Genomic DNA, 14,500 nt, shown 5'->3' on the forward strand with positions numbered 1-14,500 from the left:
TCTATCTATCTATCTATCTATCTATCTATCTATCTATCTATCTATCTACCTACCTACCTACCTATCTACCTACCTATCTATTTATCTGTCTATTTATTGTCTACTACCTACTTTACCCTCAAGCCCCCTCTCTTTCTTTCAGTGGGCAGAACTAGGAAATATAATATGGCTTTTAAAGATACAGTAAGTCATGAGTGTATACTATTGCTTTCAATTTAAATTCAGGAGCCTAGAATTTTTACTTTATTGATCTTAAATGGGTATTTTATTTTTCTATGCTGAAAGACACCAACATAATAATATATTGTCTTTTCTAATTGTAGAGTGTATACACAACAGACTCAGAAGAAGAATATCAATGCTAGTACCAACATTTTTTTAAAAACAGTTCTTTCTCTGCTTAGAGTATATCATAATAGATAAGTTCAAATTAATTATTATTATTATTATTTTTTTTTTTTTTGAGACAGGCTGTTACTCTGTGGCCGAGGCTGGAGTGCAGTGGCATCATCTCAACTCACTGCAACCTCTGCCTCCTGATCTCAAGTGATCCTCCTACCTCAGCCTCCCCAGCAACTGGGGGCTAAAGGCAAATTATCTTTTTAAAAGATAAGTGAAATAGTCTGTGTGCAGATGTTATAAATTGAAAACACAGGTTTATTTGATTCATTTGCTCTCAGAGTTTAGAGATTGCTCTCCCTACCCCCAAGTGTGATTTTTAAAATTATGTATAAACTTTAAGTCAAAATCAGTGAAACAATATATATTCAAAGAAGTTCAGATTCTAAGTATCATCCTTCTTGTGCATCTTGTTCCTCTCCTTACCTTATAAGTAACAATTTAAAAAAGATTTAATTTATTCTTTAGTTCATTAAATTTAAAAATATACAGGAAAATATATCTCCTTTCCCCTATCTTCTACCCTTACTGCATAAACAGTATTCCCCATCCTGCTTTTGACTTAATAGTTTATCCTTGAGTAGACAGAGATACTCTTCATTCTTTTGTACAGCTGCATAGAACTCTTATTTTGTGGATGTTCTAGTTTAATCAGCCAGTCCCCTGTTGATCAGCATTTGAATCGGTTATGTTATTTTGTAATTAAAAATACTGCTGTAATGCATAACCTTATGCATAAGTGTTTTCATGTTTTTGCCAGTATACTTTTGGAATAGATTTCTAGAAGTGGGATTGCTAGTTCAGAGGTAAATGTATACGTATTTTTGCTAGATATTGTCAATTCTCGTCCATAAGGGTCATGCCAGCAGTTTATGAGGGTGTCTCTTTTATTGTAGCCTCACCAACAAAGTTGTTGTCAGGTTTTTTTATTTTTACTAATAGGTAAGAAATGGTATTCTGTTATCGTTTTCATGTGTATTTCTCTTATCACAAGCACATTTGAGCATTTTCTTCTTATGCTTATGCACTACTTATATTTTATTTTTTATAAGCTGTTTATCTCTAGGCCAGATTTTCGTATTAGATTGTTGGTCATTTTCTTCCCTATTTTTTTAAGTTCTTTATTTTATTAAGTATGTTGGTCCTTTAATTTTTAATACTACAATATTTTTTGTATTTTGAAATTTTTATTTCACTATGGTGTTGGGTTTTTTTTTTCAATGTAACCAAAAATCAAATGTCTTTTCCGTTGGGCTGTTGGTCTTGAGTCTTAATAAAGTTTTCCCTACTCCTGTGTTATAGAGGAATTCACCCACATTTATACTTGTACGGCTTCATTTTTAACATTAAATCTCTGGTTCATTTGTAATTTATCCTATATATGGCTTGAAGAATGTATCCAATCATATCTTTTTCCAAATAGCCATCAGTTATTCCAATGGGTTTTTTTTGTCCTTCCCAGTGAAATTTTTAAAACAATTTTATTGAGAGATATATCACATACCATAAGGTTTACTCATTTAAAGTGTAAAATTCAGTGATCTCAGTATATTTATAGAATTCTGCAGCCATCATCACATTCTAATTTTAGAACTTTTTCAATATCCCAAGTAGAAACCCCTTACACATTTGCAGTCACTTCCTGTTCCCCAGTCCCTTCTCCTCCACTCCAGCCCCAGGCAATCACTAATCTACTTTCTGTCTCTATGGATTTGTCTATTCTGGTTATTTCACATAAATGGAATCACATAATATTCTTTTATGATTTTTTTTCATTTAGTGTAATGTTTTCAAGGTTTATCATATTGTAGCATGTATTGGTACTTTATTCTTTTTATTGCTGGATAGTATTCCATTGTATGGATATACCACGTTTTGTTTATTCATCAGTTGATGGACATTTAGCTTGTTTCCACAACTTGGCTATTATGGATAATGCTTTTTTCACTTTGTGTACAAATTTTTACATGTGCGTATGTTTTTATTTCTCTTTGGTATATACCTAGAATGGAATTGTTGCATTATGTGGTAACTCTATGTTTAACACTTTGAGGAACTGCCAGACTTTTTCCCAAAATGCCTTCACCAATTTATATTCACACCAGCAATGTATGAGGGTTCCAGTTTTCCCTTCCAAAGGAATTTAATAATCAACTGGTGTAGCTTCAGAAAAACCTGATGAGATTTTTATTGAGATTACATTATATTCATAAATTAATTTAGGAAGGATTGACATTTTTAGGATAAGTCTCCTTATTCAAGAGTGTGGTATGTCCTTTCATTTGTTCAATTCTGCTTTTTTTATTCAAGAGTGTGGTATGTCCTTTCATTTGTTCAATTCTGCTTTTTTTTTTTTTTTTTTTTTTTAGAAAGGGTCTCACTCCAGTTGCGCAGGCTAGAGTGCAGTGGCGCCAGCTCACTGCAGCCTTGATCTCCGAGGCTCAGGTGATCTTCCCACTGCAGCCTCCTGAGTAGCTAGGACTACAGGCATGCACCACCTTGCCCAGCTAATTTTTTGTATTTTTAGTAGAGATGGGATTTCACCGTGTTGCCCAAGCTGGTCTTGAACTCTTGGACTCAAGCATTCTGCCCACCTCAGCCCCACAAAGTGCTGGGATTACAGGTGTGAGTGAGCCACTGTACCCAGCCAACTCTGTTTTTATGTATTCAGTTTTGTTTAGTTTTTTGAGTCCAAAATCTATGTGAGGTAAACATTTCTTGTTAAATTTATGCCAAGGTATTTTATTGTTTGCTATCATAAGTGGACTCTCCTCTTTCATTACCTCTACTAACTGGTTTTTATTTGTACAGCTGAAAGCTCCTTTTTGAGTGTTGATATTATATTATAACCTGCAATTTGACTAAATTCTCTTACTGTTGGTGGCAGTTTTTTCATATAAATAGGAATAGTTTTATCTTTTCTTTTCCAATTCTTATGCTTCTAATTGCTTTTCCTTATCAAATTGCATTGGTAATAACTTTAACACCATGTTAAATAGTAGTAGAGATAGGCATCTTTCCCTTGTTACTCCCTTTAGTGAGTTTCTCTTTTCCTCTTCAAGTAAGATTCTGTTTTTTTATCATATTAATGAAGTATTCATCAATTACTGTTTTATTGTACTTTATTCTTTTTAGCTACTGTCCACTCGTCTAACTACTTAAAAAGGATGGTGTATTCTGTATTTAACAATAGTCCATTGTTTAGCCATACCCTAATTTACTTAGCCAGTAATTTGGTCAAGCCACTGGCTATAAGCATGACCTCTGGAGTAAGAGCTGCGTGGATTCAAATCCTGGCTTCAGTCACTTCTTAGCTGTGTGACCTTCAACAAAAAATTTATTATCTCTGGGCTGTAGCCTCTATACTCATTAAAATGTGAACAGTAATAGAACCTACAGCATATAGCATCGCTGGAAGGATTAAACACATTAATAAAATTCTTAGAAGAATACCTGGGACATAGTAAATGCTTCATAAATGTTAACACTTACCTTCCAGTTTTTGTCTATTACAGAAAGTGCTACAATGATATTCTTGACCATATACTATGTACAATTGCGCAAATGTTTCTTTAGCAAAAGTACCTAAACGTGGAATTTTTTTGATTAAGGAGAAACAGTTTTAAATTTCAGTAAACAACTGTCATATTGCCCTTTAAAAAGGGGAACAAGTTATGTTTCCACCAACATTTTAGGAAAGCCAATGTTTTCCCCTACTCTTGCCAGAAATACATATTATCAGTCTTTTTATGACCTCCCAATCTGACAAGAAGAAAATGAGTTGGTCCGATTAGCATTTCTTTGTTCACAAGGAATATTTTTATAAACTGCTGTCCTTTGTCAATTTTGGTCTTTTAAAAACTTAAGTTCTAGGAGCATTTTGTAACTTTTATTAAGGAAGGCAAATTATTGGATAACATACAACTTTTACAAGTTGTAGGCAGAGACAAGGCTTGTTTTTGATCAGAGTGAGTAGTGAGGTTCACTGGAGGGATTGCTGGGCTGTGACCTTTGGGAGGGTATTTAATCTTCATGGACATATTTTCTCTTTTGAAAATGAAGAGTTAGAACAAAGAACTTTGAAGTTCCTTTAAGATTTCTGTATTCTCTCTGATGGTTAGAGATTCTATTTTTTCACATTTAATCCCTAGCACTGGGCCCAATGGCTACATCACAGTAGATATTTAGTAAATTCTAATGAAATTAAACTGCTTTTATGCTACCTCAGGATTCCTCAAGAAGACAGAGCAGTGCCCTGGCAGCAAATGGGGACACAGGACTGAGCACAGAGCCTGTTTATTAAGGGATGTAAGATGTTTAATGAGGCAGCTGTGAGTTTTGTCTGAAAGGAGCAAGTTCAAGCAAGTAGTCAGATGAAATAGTGGGAATATCCAGCAGTTGGGCTGAATACAGGTTATTGCCTGGAAAGCTGATCTATAGGACAGAAGGCTCTGCTGTGTGGCTATAAATCCACTGAGGCACAGTAGTTTGATTGGTGGGGGTTGGATGTCAGGAAAGAACAGACAAGACTTTATGTGTCAACAGAAGGATGGGGAAATTAGACAGGTTATTATTATCAAGCTTAAGTCTAGGCAGCTGGTTTGAAATTAGCCTGGGAACTCACACAAAGGAAAATAAGACCCTATTTTCTGGGTTGCTTAGATGATCTTCAGTGATCAAATCTTAGCTGCAGAGCTCATAAGATGTGCTGTATTTAGGCATGGACATGGAGGCAGTGTGGCAGGATACTTCCTGAAGCTGTTTAAATGCCTTCTTCCTCAAATACAGATTAATCTGGGACTAGGGCAAGGATGAGTCTGCAAGTTCAGCTGTGGGAGACCTGGGCTGACAGAAGAAATATAAATGGAGCCAGAGGACTGAAATTCCACTGTAGTTCTGTTGTAGTTCCCTGTATCATCACTATCACCACATCCACCATTAGCAATTTGGTTAAGAAAAAAACAGTATCTTGAATGTACATTGAGCTTTTGATTCAAGATGCTCAAAACCTTTTTTTTTTTTTTTTTTTTTTTTTGAGACAGAGCCTCACTATGTCACCCAGGGTGGAGTGCAGTGGTGGGATCCCAGCTCACCGCAACCTGTGCCTCCTGGGTTCAAGCTACGGTTCTAGCCTTAGCCACTGGGGTAGCTGGGACTACAGGTGCTGGCCACCATGCCTGTTTTATTTTTATTTGTATTTTTTTTTTTTTTGTATTTGTAGTAGAAGTGGGGTTCTGCCATGTTGGCCAGGCTAGTCTCGAACTCCTGTGACCTCAAGTGATCCACCCACCCTGGCCTTCCAAAGTGGTGGGATTACAGGCGAGATGCTCAAAATTTTTTTATCAATTGTTGACCCTTTAAAATCCTCGCAGCATATCTTGACAGTAAACTAAAATGGTATTTAGTTTCTAATGGAGAGCATTAATAGGATATGTAGAATATTAGATTTAGAACGTGGGCATATGAATCTTAGCATAATGCTTACTAGGAAATTCTGGAATTGATTCCATTTCTGTAGTTACAAACACACAGGAAGTTCCTAGTTCACTGGGACTTCCTGATTTGTTCTGTTTTTTGGTTTGTTTTTTTGAGATGGAGTCTCGCTCTGTCGCCTAGTCTGGAGTGCAGTGGCGTGATCTTGGCTCACTGCAAGCTCTGCCTCCTGGGTTCACGCCATTCTCCTGCCTCAGCCTCCCAAGTTGCTGGGACTACAGGCGCCCACCACCACACCTGGCTAATTTTTTTTGTATTTTTAGTAGAGACAGGCTAACACCATGTTAGCCAGGATTGTCTCAGTCTCCTGACCTCCTGATCTGCCCCTCTTGGCCTCCTAAAGTGCTGGGATTGCAGGCATGAGCCACCACGCCTGGCCCTGATTTGTTATTTTAGCTTGCTCCTTCTCACCTAGAAGCTCTCTTTATTTCTGAGCAACCCTGGGGCTTGTCTCATAGAACAGGATTTATTTATCTCATCAAGGCTGAATGTGCCTTAGGAAGTCATAAACATAAAAAGAGAAGAAAAAGAATATGAGAGTTGTAAGCCTTCCTACTGCTGAGATACTAAGTTACAATGGGTTGAATTTAGGATATGCAATAGTCTGGCTTCTAAACCCCAACAGTGTTAATTTATAGCAGGTTAGTGGCTGTGGGGTAGGGAGGTTGTAGAGGATTAGTGTCTCATGGAAAGGCTGTTATACTTAAAAGTGGTACTGTGTCCAGAACTGGTGGGTTCTTGGTTTCGCTGAATTCAAGAATGAAGCCACAGACCCTCGTGGTACAGTTCTTAAAGATGGTGTGTCTGGAGTTTGTTCCTTCTGATGTTTGGACATGTTCGGAGTTTCTTCCTTCTGGTGGGTTCCTGGTCTCACTGGCCTCAGGAGGGAAGCTGCAGACCTTCATGGTGAGTGTTACAGCTCTTAAGATGGTGCATCTGGAGTTGTTCGTTCCTCCCCTCCAGAGTTGTTCATTCCTCCTGGTGGGTTCTTGGTCTCACTGGCCTCAGGAGTGAAGTGTCAGACCTTTGCAGGACTGGCCTCAGGAGTGAAGCGTCAGACCTTTATGAGTGTTACAGCTCATAAAAAGGCAGTGTGGACCCAAAGAGTGAGCAGCAGCAAGGTTTATTGCAAAGAGTGAAAGAACGAAGCTTCCAGTGGGGAAGGGGACCCCAGTGGGTGGCCGCTGGCTGGCTCCAGCAGCCTGTTTTATTCCCTTATCTGATCCCACCCACATCCATTGATCCATTTTGAAAGAGTGCTGATTGGTGTATGTACAATCCTTTAGCTAGACATAAAGGTTCCCCAAGTCCCCACTAGACCCAGGAGCCCAGGTGGCTTCACCTAGTGGATCCCGCACCACGGCTGCAGGCGGAGCTGCCTGGCACTCCTGCGCCTCGTGCCCGCACTCCTCAGCCCTTGGGCGTTGGATGGGACCGGGTGCCCCTGCGCAGGGGGCAGCGCTAGTCGGGGGGCTGGGGCTGCAGGACCCCACTGTCCTGGGGAGGCTGGGGCATGGCTGGCTGCAGGTCCGGAGCCCTACCCCACTGAGAGGCAGCTGAGGCCAGGCGAGAATTCGAGAGCAGCGCTGGTGGACTGGCACTGCTGGGGGACCCGGCGCACCCTCTGCAGCTGCTGGCCCGGGTGCTAAGACCCTGACTTCCCGGGCCTGGCAGCGTTGGCTGACTGCTCTGAGTGCAGGGCCTGCCAAGCCCACGCGACGCCCACCCGGAACTTGCGCTGGCCCCTGGCGCTGCAGCGCAGGCCCAGGCCGGGTTTCCGCCCGCGCCTCTCCCTCCACACCTCCCCGCAAGCAGAGGGAACCGGCTCCGGCCTCGGCTAGCCCAGAAAGGGGCTCCCATAGTGCCATGACAGGCTGAAGGGCTCCTCAAGCGCCGCCAGAGTGGACGCTGAGCCTGAGGAGGCACCGACATCGAGGACTGCTAGCATGTTGTCATCTCTTAGTCCCATTGGCTCAGGACAGTTTCAGAGGGTATGTGCGGAGAACAGGGATATTGTTTGCAAAGCTGGCTGACCTGGTGCTGGAAGAGATGGCATTAAATAGAGCAGCGTAGGTCCTGCTGCTGCTGATTTTCTTTTTACACTGACGATCTGTTAGTTACTTTAGTATTTTGTGCAAAGCTGTACAAATGTGTGTGAAATCCTTTTGTCATCCCCCATTCTACTGGAAAGTGATTGAAGTAAAAAGCTACTTGTATTCTAGCAATCGTAGCAATTTTTGGAAAGTTTAAATTATTGGGGGAAATTACTGGTATTATCTTTGTTGTTTGTTGAAGCTTGATAGAGCCCCTTGTGTGTGTGTATAAGAAATAGTAGCGTGAAGATTTAAAAATAGCCTCGGAAAGAAATAAGTTGCATTCATGTTATTTGTCTCAAGTGCTGTTGTGTCCTAAGCACCTCTGTATGAGGAAAGAAGTAAACCTGTTTTTATTTTCCTTTATACTGAGAACGATTGTTTCGCATTGAACCTTTCTGTTATGAAATACCTGGCTTCACTACCTAAAAAATTAACTAGCAGTGGATAACAGAGTAGCTTTGCTGGCACCATACTAGTCTAGTAGCACAGTGAACCCAATGGAGTGATCTGTCATATCTGTCGTATTACTGAAAATTATCCAGACTCTTCCCTAAACTAAGGATATTTTTAATGCAGAGCTTTGATGCTTTGTAAAATTTCCTCATGCAACACAATGTGCTTATTGTGATTACAGTTTTATTTCATGGGTCCCTGTCAATTTTTAATGCAGAGCTTTGATGCCATGTAAAATTTCCTCATGCAACATGATGCGCTTATTTTGATTACAGTTTTATTTCATGGGTCCCTGTCAATTTTTGTAATGATAATGTCACAGTAATAACATGGTTAATGACAAATGAGAATTAAGGCATGTAGCATTTCCTATTCCCCACCTTACAACATACACATTTCTGTAGTTTTTTTCAGTCCAGTGGTGGAGAAGGTGAGGGATATATGGGAAGCTGTAACTCTTATGAATTATTTGACCAGTTTTTCATTCCGTATCTCATAGATAATTGTCGAGTATAGGACCTGTATCCATTGTACCTGGTACAACAGACACATGTAAAGCAGATAGGGAGGAAAAGCATAATTATCAATGCTGACTCTAGAGTTTTTCCATAGGAAGAACTTATGAACAGTAATTTGATTGAAGTGGAGGTTCTTTTTGGTACCCAAGGTACTGCCATGATTTTACATATAAAATACAACTTTTGCTCCAGTTACTAAATTCAATAAACAACATCTCTAGACCTGCCGTGGTGGCTCGCGCCTGTAATCCCAGCACTTTGGGAGGCCAAAGCAGGTAGATCACCTGAGGTCAAGAGTTCAAGACCACCTTGGCAAAACCTTGTCTACTAAAAATACAAAAATTAGCAGGGTATGGTGGCAGGCGCCTATAATCCCAGCTACTCAGGAGGCTGAGGTAGGAGAATCACTTGAACCTCGGTGGTGGAGGTTGCAGTGAACTGAGATTGCACCACTGTACTCCAGCCTGGGCAACAGAACAAGGCTCCATCTCAAAAAAATAAAGTAAAATAAAATAAATAAATAAATAACATATCTCCAGGATAGACACAGTAAGTATTGATTGGCTAGTTTTCTTTACACAGTTTAATCATATAGGCATGCTATTAGGAAAAATATGTAAAATAGACTTAAAGATGTAGAAAGCATTCCTTAAATTATTGGAAGTCGTATTTTAGAAAATGAAATGTGTGTAGTGGATTTAATTGTAATGTCTATATGTCTGTTTTTAAAAATATTTTTTCCTGTTTTTAATTAACATCAGAATTTAACAATTCTTCAATTGTTGATTTTTGTTTTCTTCTAGGGGCCACCTTATCTTAGTTCCAGAATTTAGTCTTCCTTTGGAATACTACCTAATTCCCTTCCTTATCATAGTGGGCATCTGTCTCATCTTAATAGTCATTTTCATGGTAGGTACATTAACTTTTAATAATTTTTAAAAAATAGTATGGATGAATCTAAAAACATTGTATCAAGTGAGAGAATTTAAACAATAGGTACATAAAAGAGTACATATTGTATAAATTCATTTATATGAAGTTCTAGACAAAACAAAGATAATGTGAATAGAAAAAATAGGAATGGTGATTTTCTCTGGGGGGTTAGAGAGAAGTGATCGATTTACTGAAAAGAGTATGAGGGAACTTTTGGGGGATGACAGTCATGTTCTGTGTCTTGATAGAGATGTGGGTTGCAAAAATGCATGGCATTTGTCTGGATTCACAAAATCAATTGTGTTGTACATTTCATTATATGTAAATTTTACCTCAAAAGAAAACGAACTGTAAAAAAAAATTTACTAAACTGAGTAGTGATTTGCATGCCAAAGTATTTTAGGGAAAGTACACTGATATCTGCAACTTACTTTAAAATACACTGTAAAAAAATAAGAGGAAAAAGTAAGATGTATTGATGGCTAAATAGAGATGTGACAAAAAGCATAGTAAAATGTTAATTGTAGAATTCAGGTGGATATATGGGTATTTATTATAAAATTCAACTCTTCTGTATGTTTGAAAATTTTTATATTAAAGTATGAAAAGAATAATGTGAGAGCTTAAGGTTAAGGGGGAATGACATATTATTTCTCCGTAATGGTGATTATCAAAGTATGGTCACAGGACTATTAATAGGTCTGCAAGGTCAAAATTATTTACATAATAATATTAAGGTAATATTTGCCTTTGTTACTCTCATTCTCTTAGAGGCGTGTAGTAAAAGTTTCTAGAGGCTACGTGATGTGCAATATCAAAATACTTGAAAACAAAAGCAGTTTGAAAATCCCTCTGTATTCTATTTTTACAGATATTAAAATAGATTTGCAAAGATATAAAACAGTCCCACTATTCTTGCCAACTTCTTTGTCATAAAGAATATGTATTTTAATATTCAGTACATTTATTATTATATTGAATTCATAGATTAGTTTAAAGATTAAATGCTATCTTTAAAATATTCAGTCTTTCTATCATGCTATCGTATTTTTAAATTTACTTATTTAGGTCTTTTCATCAGTTGAACAATAATTTTTCTATAAATGTTTTGCATGTCTTCTTTTAGACTTATCACACATATAGTTTTTCTTGCTACCATAAAAGGGATTTTTGAAATTATATTTTATAATTGGTTATTCATATATTTGAGTATTAGAGCATTGCTTTTTATTGAATGTTTAATTTTGGAATAATGTTAAGATTTACAGAAAGTTTGCAAAGAAGAGAATTCCTGTTCATCCCTCATTTACTTTCCCACATTGTTAAAATTTTACATCGCCAGGAGACTTTTGTCAAAACTAAGAAACTGACATTGGTACATTACTATTAACTAAACTCTGCATTTTGGATTTTACCAGGTTTTTCATTAATGTACTCTTTCTGTTCCAGGATCAAATCTAGGATACCACATTGTGTTTCATTATCCTGTCTTCCCCCTGGTCTATGACAATTTTGCTGTTCTTGTTTTTCATGGCCTTGATAGTTTTGAGGAGTACTAGCCAGGTATCCTGTAGAATGTCTCTCAGCCTGATTTTTTTCTCATGATTAGACAAGGCTACAGGTTTTTCAAAAGAGTATCACAGAGGTGAAGTGCCCTTCTCATCACATCATATTTGGGGGTATATGATATCTGTAGAACATCACTGATGATGCTAACCTTCATTCCTTGGTTAAGGTAGTGTTTGCTGAATTTCTCCATTATAAAGTTAATATTTTTTCCTTTTTCTACTCTGTTCTTTCTTTAGAAGTGAGGCACTAAGTATAGCCCACTCTTAAGGTGGGGGAAGGGGAGGGCATATCTGCATTATCTGAAATTCTTCTGCAAGGAAGATTTTTCTCTTCTCAGCATTTATTTATTCAACCAACCACTTTCATTAGTATGCACTCATGTATATTTATTTTACACTTAGGTTATAATCTAGTACTATTCATACGTTATTTTTGGTTTTTGATTGTTTTTAAATTGTTTAACTTTGGCTGTTGTCATGCTGGATCCTATGTTCCTTGGATTCGGTGCTATCCCTTTTTAAATGATTATTAAGCACTTCTTGACTACTGTCTTATACTATAAGATGCTTCTTTTTATATTTTTCTTGTCCCACCCCTAGCATCAGACCTTTTCCCAAGGAGTCTTGGTTTTTTTAATTAGAGAGTTGTATTTGGAAAGCAAGGTTTGGTCAGAGGACATTATTGATTTTTATATATTAATCATGTAATCATGTCATTAATCATTAATCATGTAATCGTGTACCAAATTCCATTACAGTAATTTGTTTGTTGATTCCCTTGGGGTTTCAACGTAGAAGCAAGAAAGTAGAGAGTAAGTTAGAAAACCAAACAACAAACGAATGAAAATACCCTTGGAAAACCAGGAGTACAAGTAAATATCCTTATACAGAGAAAGAATATAGACTAAAAACTTAAAATAAACATTATTAAATGGTGAAGTGCTAGAAGCCTTCCCTTGAAAGTCAAGAACAGCGGGGCCGAGTATGGTGGCTCACATTGTAATCCCAGCACTTTGGGAGGCTGAGGCAGGCGAATCACCTGAGGTCAGGAGTTCAAGACCAGCCTGGCCAATATGGTTAAACCCTGTCTCTACTAAAAATAGAAAATTTAGCTGGGCATGGTGGCGGGCACCTTCAATCCCAGCTACTCGGGAGGCTGAGGCAGGAGAATCGTTTGCACCCAGGAGGCGGAGGTTGCAGTGAGCTGAGATCTTGCCATTGCACTCCAGCCTGGGCAACAAGAGCGAAACTCCGTTTCAAAAAAAAAAAAAAAAAAAGTCAAGAACAGGAAATGGATGTCTATTGTTCTACCTCCTTTAACCTTGTGCTATACTATATTTTTTGGGAAAATAAGAGGGAAAAAGCAGTATAAGTCCTGGACATAAATCAGATTTTTATTTGCTTGACTTTTTAAAATGGGGTACTGGATTATATGTCTTTCATCTGTTGTAGTAATAATTGATTTTTCTTTCTTTTATCATGTTTATGTTGGGTTACATTAATATGCTTTGTAAATTTTGAAATTCCATATAGTCTGTGGATAAATCCTGTTTATGATGTATAAATTTTGCCCTTACATCTCTGGATTATTCAGATTTCTAATATAGATTAATTTTTTATACTTGGACATCGATGTAAAAATCCTAGAATATTAGCAATCTGAATATTCAGGTAAGAGAAAGCTTTGGTTTTATGGGGCCAGAATAACCTTGACATCAAAACTAGACAATCCCTTGAGCACTGTTGGTAGGAAGCTAGAATGGAACAACCACTAAAGAAGACAGTATGGCAACTCCTCAAAAAATAAAACATGGAATTACCATACGAGCTGGTAATTCCACTTCTGGGTATATACCAAAAAGAATTCAAAGCAAAGACTCGTATAGATATTTGTACACCATGTTCATAGCAATATTATTTACAATAGCCAACGATGAAAGCAACCCAAGTGTACATTGACGGATGAATGGATAAACAAGATGCGGAATATACATACAATGGAATATTATTCAGTGTTTTTAAGGAAGGAAATTCTGACACATGCTACAACATAGATGAACCTTGAAGACTTTATGCTATGTGAAATAAGCCAGTCGCAAAAGGACAAATACTGCTTCTACTTATACGACATACCTAGAGTAGCCAAATTCATGGAGACAGAAACTAGAATGGTGGTTGCCAGGAACTGAGGGGACTGAGGAAGGGGGAGTAGTTATTGTTTAATGGATACAGAGTTTCAGCTTAATAAGATGAAGTCTCTGAATGGATGGTAGTGATGGTAGCACAACAGTATGAATGTACTTAAGCCATGGAACTGTACATTTAAACGTGGTTGAGATAGTAAGGTTTATGTTGTGTATATTTTACCATAATTTAAAAAAAACTAGACAATCAAAATTATAGCTAATAAAACTAAAGCTTTCTCTTACTTTCTAAAATAGTTTTTTTTTTTTTTTTAAGAAAATTTGGGTTATCTATTACTTGACATTTTTGTAGAGGATGCATATAAAATCATCTAGGTCTAGTGACTTTTTCATAGTTATATAGACATTCAGATGGTTTTCCAGTTCCTACTAAATTGTATTTCTAAGAAATTTCCTGTTTCCAAGTGTAGTGGAATAAAGTGATTTATAATATTCATATACTCAAATAACAGAGAATTTCTATTTGTGGAATAAGTTATTTTTATTCATATCCATCTGTGCCTTTCACAATGTTGTCAGAAATTATTGCCTTATTAGTCTTTCATAGAAGTAGGTTTTCATTCAATAAATATTTATTCTGTACCTATGATGAACTAGGCACTGTTCAAGGGTCTACAGATTCATCAGTAAACAAAATCGGTAAAAATCCCCAATGTTAAGCTGCATACATTTTGGTAGAACTTAATGCTAAATTCTTTACTTTCTTTATCTTTATCATGAATTTTTGTTCTTATCATTTTCTTTCTTCTACCTTGTCTGGTTGTATGGCTTTTCTTTTTCTACTTTATTCAGCCAAATGCTTATTTTTTTCTTTCTAGCATATGCATTTAGGTTAT

At 37.3% G+C, this 14,500-nt stretch overlaps 1 protein-coding gene across 7 annotated transcripts in view; it reads left to right on the forward strand.

Moving 5' to 3' along the window:
- The window catches only part of RNF13 (ring finger protein 13), a 182,875-nt gene that overhangs the window by 116,254 nt on the left and 52,121 nt on the right, over positions 1 to 14,500 (forward strand). For all 7 annotated transcript variants that reach the window (XM_023215411.1, XM_026449834.1, XM_026449836.1 and 4 more), the window contains one exon: positions 9,763 to 9,868. In XM_023215411.1, the coding sequence (XP_023071179.1) occupies positions 9,763 to 9,868 (106 nt within the window). The remainder of the gene's footprint in view (positions 1 to 9,762; positions 9,869 to 14,500) is intronic.

The sequence above is a fragment of the Piliocolobus tephrosceles genome, chromosome 2 (genome assembly GCF_002776525.5).
Source record: "Piliocolobus tephrosceles isolate RC106 chromosome 2, ASM277652v3, whole genome shotgun sequence".
Lineage (NCBI taxonomy): Eukaryota > Metazoa > Chordata > Mammalia > Primates > Cercopithecidae > Piliocolobus > Piliocolobus tephrosceles.